This window comes from Coffea arabica, chromosome 8e (genome assembly GCF_036785885.1).
Source record: "Coffea arabica cultivar ET-39 chromosome 8e, Coffea Arabica ET-39 HiFi, whole genome shotgun sequence".
NCBI lineage: Eukaryota > Viridiplantae > Streptophyta > Magnoliopsida > Gentianales > Rubiaceae > Coffea > Coffea arabica.
Genome location: NC_092324.1, coordinates 6238218 through 6247125, shown reverse-complemented (window position 1 = coordinate 6247125; position 8908 = coordinate 6238218). Strand labels below are relative to the sequence as shown.

The following is an 8908-nucleotide window of genomic DNA, read 5'->3' as shown; positions in this document are numbered from 1 at the left end:
TGACATGGCCAAAGTTTATTTACCACATTGCTTCCAATCCGATTTCAACCACTAATTGTTCTGCAGTTACACATGTAGGTAAAAGTTGTACAGAACTTTCTCCTAGAGACTTCTATCTGAAGTTGTAGGACATCAAAATTCACACCCTCGAAACTTGTTATCTATAATCCATCTTAACCCTTTATTCATTTGAAATGAAAAAAAAGAAAAAAAAAAGAAAAAGAAAAAGTCCCTCTTGTCCATCCCTAAGGCAGCCCTTGCTGCACTGATTTTCTTGCCCGTAATGGCCAGTGCACCACTTAATTGAGAATTGGATGGTGGTGGTGGTAAAAGGGAATTGACTATGCTGATCAACAAGAGCGGCGGGAGACAAATGCGGTGGGGTGAGATCCTGGAGGGAAGCAGGAGCAAAGGGTGTCTTAGGCTTGCTAGGGTCCCTCGGGACAATGGTGAGAATGGGAAGCTAAGGGACTAGGGTGTAGGTGTAGAGTGTGTACGGCTGTAGGCCATAGGGGTGTAGGCTAGTGGGGGGAGCTGAGGTTGTGATGGGGAAAGGATACTACATTGACTAAATGGGGGTGGGATAGGTAGAATTTAGAAATACTTTAGGTCCACTTAGATTCCCATTTTTTAAGTTTTTGCAGAAAAAATATATTCTTGCGATTTAATGCACATGAAATAATGATGATTAAAAACTGTATTTTCGAAAAATATAAAAGATTTTTTTGAAAAATTTGCAATCTAAACAACTTTTAAACAAAATGCTAACTAATGAATGAGTTAAATTCACACTTCAACCAACAAATTTTCTAGATGAGTAGAAAAATAAATTCATTGGCCCTTTACTTGTGCTAGCAAAGGGCCTCTTACAAAAAAAAAATATTTAAAAATGCTCTTGTAAATCTTTTACGAATTTGTAAAAAACTTTTTTTTTCAACAGCAATGCATGAAGTGAGGAAGGAAAGGAAAATTTGAACCCAAAATCTCTAAGTTTTGGGATTCAAGTTTATCCACTAGATTAAGATCTTTTTTTTTTTTTTGATAGAGAGGCAAATTTTATTAATAGCATACTAAATTTGCTTCAAGAGTAGAAATAACAAAACAAGGTGGTGATTCATTCCACATACAATGATCTAGGGTACATCAATTTAGCTTCATTTTAAATAAAGCATAGAACTAAGCTCTAAATTATGTTTTACAAGTTTGGTATTTAAGGTTAAATTATGAGATATATGCACATAAAGACATGGGTTTGTCTAATGAGAGTCGCAATAACATTGGTTATAAATATCTTAAAGCCATATAGATTACCTTGTAAAATAGTAGATATTACATAAAACTTTGGAAAAGAGACTTTATTTGGATTGATTTTTATGAATGAGCTTTTGGAAAAGTTTTATCATAACTTTTAATTGAGAATGTGTACCTATGATAAAAGAGTGATTGACTTGAATCTTTAAAAAAAAAAAAAAATCTTTTCCAAAAAGGTTAACCATGTGAATACCCCAAAAAACCACATATTTCTCCACTTGCCCTTTATTGTCCAATTAGATCAATTCACTCCATAAACATTTTTCAAAATGTTTCCCAATTTAATAAAATCATGTAGAATTGTACAATTGGATTAGTCAACTCCCTAACATTATAAAACTTTTCCAATATGGTATAATATTGATCCTACTAAAGCCAAAATGAATCCAACTTAGTCATTTTAGATGTGCATATTGCATGCAAATGACAATACAAAGGCTCCACTGTTAACCTCTTTCCACAATTGCAAACCAAATAATTATTGAATCCGTTTGGTCACCATAATTTAAAATTTAAAATATTATTTTACTTGTATCATACTTATATTTTTTAAATATATATCAAATTATAAAAAGTATTACAGCATTATTTTAAATAATCTCCTATCGAAACACACTAGTGAGTTTGTTACAGATAATGCATTATTTAGCAAAATTTATTTGTTTAATTATCAAAATATTCTCCGACTATTTTTCATCATTTCATGTATATTACATCAAAAATTGCTATTGTATTATTTTTAAAATAAAAAAAATTATCCTAAATAATCTATCTCTCTAAACACACTACTCATATCTAAAGTTAATAGTGACAGTAGTGATTCAATTTGACAGGACAGGTAGTTTTCGTTCTACAGAGCCACTGGACCTACTTTTCCACAAATTGGGCTAGACAAGACAAGGCTGGCTTAGAATGTTAATCAAAAAGAAAATAAAATAAAATCAGAAAATCACAGGAAAGTCCCATATAATAAATGTTAGCACCAGGCTTACGTCAACTACTTGACAGGAAAGTATTAAAATCCTGTTAAGATCTGCTGAAAGCTTTTATTAATCTGCAAAAACCCTGTCATGAATCTGTCAATCCTGTTTACCCAGGAGAAACCAGAAGCACTTATAATTTATTAACGAAAAAAGTAACCGTTGGCCCCCGTAAATGAAAAAAAAAAACTATAAAACTTCCCTTCAAAAGGCGATTGAAAAATTATTTGGAATACAACTGTATTACTTCTGAAAATGTGATATATGTGAGATAAAAAATAATTAAATAGTATCTGAATTTGTTTTTTGTGAATCAAGCTAACCAAATGGAAAAATAGTCTTAATTGTGAAAAATAAAATTATATATGTGTGTGTGTTGTTTTGTCTTTTGAATCGAGACGAGTAAATATAGGCATTTTTATGAGTAAATCAAATTAATAGAATTAGTAAAAGATGAGATTTGAACTTCTATCACTCCACTAGAAGGGTAAATATTTGCACCGTGAACACTGGCCTTTTTGGATTTTAAGCTTTTGTTAAAATAAATTTAGAGTGTTCTCTTAGCACATTCTTAACTATCTTTTTATTTAAGATAATTATAATTTTAAGAAAAATGCTATAATAGTTTTTTTTTTTTTTTTAAAAAGATCTCCAACAAACTGCCAAAAATAACCATTTACCCAAAATTAGATATGGAGTATTGAATGAGAAACTTGGCAATGCTTTTGGCTTGACCTATGAGTCCTCAATAGGTATTAATTGACCATTAATTTGGGGCCCCAGGTTGGTTTCCAGCATCATCCCTCCATCCTCCGGTTGAGGCAAATCATTAGAGTATGAAACCATACAAACATTCCTTTTTTCGGATTGTGATTTTTCGCAAAATTTTGTTTTACATTTTTTAAACATATTTTTTAATTACTTTTGTACCTCATATACGTTAAATATTTACAATACATCTTTCTACAAAAATTCTTAAAAATAGCAATCCAAACAGGTTTTCAACATTAAATGGACAAGCTGCCTCCTAACTTCAGAAATGTTAATTGTTGATCAAATGACAGGTAAAACTAAAAAAGTATGAAACAATCATTTAAACTAGATGCGTGCAAGCGGTTGGGCACTATAACTTTATTGCTTCTTTTACTTTTTTTAGTAAAAAAAAAAAAAAAAAAAAGAGAGACTATGATAACAATAAAACAACACCAAACCAAACCAACACAAGAACAATTTTGAGTTTTTTTTTTTTGGATAGAAACGAGAATTCATTGCCTAATAGTTAATTATCATTTGGAAAACGAGGCAGTCAAAGGCCCTTAACATTCTTCTCTAGTAAATTACATAGTTGATAAAGGATTATTTGAAATTTTTTTGAAAAGAATACTACTAGAACGCTTATGCGATGAAGAGATTATTAGAAAATGTGTTCATGATATAATTAAAAATATTTTTTTTAAAAAAATTAATAACTAATCCAAACAAACCATGAATTGTGTACCAAGGCCTGTTAAGAGATACATCAAAATGGCAAAACTACATCAATTACACCTCTACTGTGTTCCATCCCCAGATTCCTTTTTAAAATACTTAAAATATACAAACAATAAAAGAAAACTGCCAAAGCAAAGGATAATACTGACAAAACCAAAAAGGCTACAAAACTTCAAAAAGCAGCCACAAAGCACAGCACCCCACAGACAAGACACATTGAGAGACATGAACGCAGTACTCATATCAAGGCTATCCCAGTAAACTACCAACCAACACCACCTACAACAACAAATAATCAAATCCCCTCAAAAAGGCCTATACAAAAAGGACTCCAAAATCCACAACTCACAGAAAAGAACACAAGTTCCAAACACAGACAACAAGAAGTCCCAGTAATGGCAGCAGCGCAAGAACAGGAACAAGAAAATGCCCACCAAAAACAAGAACAAGAGAGTTTTGAGAACCTGCTATCCTCATATTTAGGCCTCAGTTTCATAACTTTTCTTGGGTTTTTACCAAAAAATTCAGTACCACTAGTCTCAACTCTAAAATCCCACAATAAAGATCTCAGCTTTAAACTAAGGAAAGCAGAGGAACAGCTAAAACAGCTTCATTCACGTAGAAAGGAAGATTCCAAGGCCAATGCAAGAGTTGTGGAGATCTTTGCGAGCCACAGACATGCTTGGCAGCAAGAAGAGAAGAGGCTTTTGCAGCAGATCGATGAGAGTGCTGAGGAGACAGCCCATTTGAGAGGTAAAGTTGAAGACTTTGAGAAATTAGAGGCTGAGTTGAGGGCTAATATTGAGGAGCTGAAAAGGGATGTTAGTGAAAGAGATGAAATGTTGAATTTTATGAATATGAATAGTTATAGTGGTGGTGGAGGTGATGGTGGTGGTCGGGAGTTTTATGCTGAGATGGGATTGAGGTATGGTGGTGCGAAAGGCGGGGGGCTGTCAGAAGGGGTGGATTTGGGGGTGGAGGAGTGTTATTTGGCTAGTGGGATTCATGGTATGGAGGAGATGGAAAGTCTCTATGGACAGAATAATGGGATCAATTCAGAGGTCTTGAGTTCTGCTTCTAAATTCTGGGCTGAAAGAGGAAGACTTTGGCAGCAGGTAGGGTCATCAATGGACTTTTTGCCTCCTTGTTTGTATTGCCTTTTCTTTTTGGTTTGTGATTTCGAAATATATTTATTTTTTGCTTCTTGGTTTGGAAAATTTCCGTAATTATTTGATAATAGTAATATTAAAAGGTTAAAGAAAAGTATCATAAATTTTTAAAGATATTCATATGTTTGGTTAAAGATGATGCAATAAACCTTTGAGAAAGATTTATGTTGTTTGTTAGGGATTGTCTTTTGATTGCTTTTTGGTTAGGTTCTTGTATTGGGCAAAGTTGTTTACCTTTACCCTTTTGTGGTTTAACTAAAGCTTTTAATTCAATAAGAATAGGTGGAAATGAAATTAGGCTGAAGATAAGTATATACTAATTCTGCTTCAGGCAAGTCTAAGTGTCAGCCTTTTGAAGCAGACTAGAGCATATGATAGTTGAATCTCCACTTCCCCAAGCACTTTGCTAGCCAACATACTTGGGAAATTATTTCTGAAGACTATATTGCACTTCATTCTAGGGGTGTCGACGTCAAGTCATGAAGAGTAGTTCGCGGGGAAATTCATTTTGAATTTGCATATTGATTAATGGTCTGAGTGCAGTTAAGAGATTTGTTTTGTAGTGCTCAGTTTAAGTTACCCCTGTTTGTCTTCTACTTTGTCTTGCATCTTTGGATCTTGTCTTTATTTACTCATTTCAAGGTAAATACTACTTTGGTATTCTTGGTGGCTGTACAAGAGATGGTTCTGTCCTTTTGCATAATTACCTGTTCAGTGTTTTGTTGCTTTTCCGGCAGACCACTAAGTTTTAGAAGTTACAAAGCTTCGGCATTATCCTTGTTGCTTATCTTTCATCCAACTAAAATTCTGCGCTTAGCAGCCTAAACTATTATGGTGATGGGATTGAGAGTCTCAAGAAGATGTTTAAATAGGAAGTAAGAAAAAATGGAAGATAAGTTTCATCTTCGCCTTGCTACTGAAATCTGAATTTCCTGCAAGCTAGGGCATTCATGAAGTGATGGATTTGTCTGATACTTTGGAACCAAATGTTGCCTGGTTACTTGATAGGTACTTGTATGCAATGGTGATCTGCAGTCATTTGTCAGCTTCTAGCTGATTAGTGATGTCAACCGATATTACGGGTTTCCTTTTAGTTGGATAAATGATCTTTCCTTTCCTTTTTTGTCTATTCTGTTGGCGGAATGGCGTGTTTTGAATTTATACTGATTTCTGAGATTTATGATGTAGGATGTGCAATACGAGTCCATTGAACCAGTATACAATTTGAAGCACTTTGTGGCTAGGTAAGCTTTCAGTATTTGGGTAGAGATTGCTAGTTGGAAGTATGCACACTGAATATGCTGTGGCTCATGCAAATGACAAAAAAAAAAAAAAAAAACTGTTTTCTTCAGAAGGGAGTCCCCTTGGAAAGTAGATGGTGAATCAACAGGAGTTTCCTCCAAACTAAAGTTTCTTGAGCAGGAGCTACTTAATCTGGAAAAAATTGGCAAGACAGATCTATCAAAGATGCCATCACTACTGAGAAAGCAGGCAAAGAGATACCAGACCCTTGCTGGGAAGATTGATGATCTGTGCAGGAGAATGGTGAGGCAAGATTACCGTTTCAGTAAACTTGCATTCGTTAGATCATTAGTTGGAAATCTGATAAACCTACTTTACGAATTCCACAGCATTTCAAATTTACGCAGATCAATCAATTATTACACAATAGACAAATTTACTGGTTGATGTCAAAGCTGTCAAATGTTTGGCTCCTTTTGCAACTTGTCATTGTGTACGAACCTAACTATCAGTTTGATTCCTTCGTTCACCAACAAAATTCAAGAAAGCTTAACACTTGGTTTATGCTGTAATACACTTTGATCAATAATTTGTTTACCTACCCATCATAAAAATGCATAGAAAATTTACAGCTATTATAATGATGCCTAATTAGTAGTGGTTACTAGCTCTCTCTCTCTCTCTCTCTCAAATGTAGTGTTGGATACATAGTTATGTCTCTGCTGTTTGTTTGAGGTGTGCCAGTTCATTGTATACTTTTCTACGATAGTTCAATAGGTATGTTGGGTTGATAAGAAAATGAATTTTGTTGCAGCAAGCTAGTGATCCATCTGAACCCACCGCCAGTTCAGAGTTTCGTACACAGAGGCAAACAGAGTTTCTGCTTGAAGCATTTCGACTCCAGCAGCGTGCATCCGAAACTTCTCAGAAGCTGATTGCACTGCAAACAGAGGCGGGAAAGACTTACCAAGGGAATGAACTTGAAGGTCAAGCCAAATTAGGAACAAAACGGTCACTTGACTCCATAAAAAACAACTTCAAAGAAATTCAGAGAAATTTAGAGATATGGCTGGCCAGAATTATTGGGGATCTTGAAGGAATTCTGGCAAGAGATGGTGCATCTCGTGTAAGGGAATATTATATCTCTAGATACCCTTTTGTTCAATAGCTATCTGCTGTACCTGGATTTGTTACTGTCGATTGATAACCATGCAAATATATATATAGTTTTTCTTAGCAATTCCTGGTTCATTCCATTGAGGTGGTGTGAGCTTTCTTTTCTGGGCAGAGTTCACCAAAACCCAAAATGTCAGCATGAGAAAGTAACCTTGATTGTCAAGGGGAAAGTCAAGGCAGCTGAATTGCCACTAGAACCATGCTGAATTTAACATCTGTATGCGTACAGGAAAAATTCTGGGATGTTTCCTTTTTGTCTGCTCCAGTTTTTTCATCTCAAATTATGGGTCAATTACAAAACTCTCCCTAAGGTTTACTAGTTTTGTACTTTGTTCTTTAACGTTTTTTTTCTTAGCTTACCCCGTTAAACCCCTTTTTTGAACCATTAACGTTGTGCAATGTTAATGTCAAAAAGACATTGATACCCCTAAGGGTTAATTGTAGTAAATCCCCTCAAGGTATATTGCATTTTGAATTTTATCTGCTTATATAATTTTTCTCTTAATTTGTTTGTCTGTCTCTAAAATCATTCGTCAATATTTTGTACCAGTCAAGACAAATAATGTTTTAAAAAAATCAATATCCCTAACATAATAATGAAAATTATTATATATTTATGGATATAAGTCTTTTTAAATTATATCCCTATTATTACAGATTTTTTAGATAGAGGAAAGTAGCCCACTCGTTTCACATGATAAGGCAGAAAATTATTACTGGAAAATTAAACTATGAAAATATTATTAAAGGTTTATAGATTGAGTTTGTTTAGATTGAAGATTATTTGGAATTTTTTTTAGAATAATAGCACTTTCTTTAATTTGATGTATGTGAGATAAAAAGATAGTTCAAAAATAAAAAGATGATTGGAAAACGTGTTTATGATGTAACAAAAATATTTTTTAGAAAAATTTAGCAATGCAAATAATTTTTAATACCATCTAAGCATGGAATATTAAAAGAAAAATTCTGGAAACTTCAAAACCCAAATCAACCATGTTTCTCTTTTTTTTTCAGTATTATAAAAATGTATACTCGTATACAAAGAAAATATCTAGCTACTAAAAGAAAAGCTCATGCATATGCACATTCGCAAAGAGAAACTAATAATATTCCAACCATTTTTAAAGTTTTAAAAATATTTTCACCTTTTTATTGTTTAATAACAAATTTTGTCTTTTTGCATTATTATGTCAAATTAGCAGGATATTCTCGTCAATCTAAAAAAAAGTGTAATTATGGAATGAAATTCAACAAGGACTATATATAAAAAATTATTTTTTTTATTACTATCTTAGGAATATTGATTTTTTAGACATTATTTGTCATTGGATGTTATCAAATATTGGAGTTTAATAAGGATATTAGTAACAACAGACAATTTGAGAGAGAATGATGTTAATGGATAAAGCGCAAAACAAGTTACACTTTAAGAGGATTTATCGTAGTTAACTCTCAGACATATAAATATTTTTTTGATATTATCATTACACAATGTTAGAATCGACTAACGGTTTAAGAGATAAAGTGAGGAAATAA

The 8908-nt window shown here is 33.2% G+C and overlaps 1 protein-coding gene across 2 annotated transcripts; it reads left to right on the top strand.

Annotated features, from left to right (window-relative positions):
- Positions 1-3982: 3982 nt before the first annotated feature.
- On the top strand, positions 3983-7433 carry LOC113703086 (uncharacterized). 2 transcript variants are annotated; one of them, XM_027224311.2, is made up of 4 exons: positions 3983-4897; positions 6140-6195; positions 6304-6496; positions 7008-7433. In XM_027224311.2, the coding sequence occupies exons 1-4, from the start codon at positions 4178-4180 to the stop codon at positions 7359-7361; spliced, it is 1323 nt and encodes a 440-aa protein (XP_027080112.1). In that variant the 5' UTR covers positions 3983-4177; the 3' UTR covers positions 7362-7433. The 2 variants fall into 2 exon arrangements, with proteins under 2 accessions (XP_027080112.1, XP_027080113.1); XM_027224312.2 differs by having other exon boundaries at positions 6304-6501; positions 7008-7328.
- The last annotated feature ends 1475 nt before the right edge of the window (positions 7434-8908 follow it).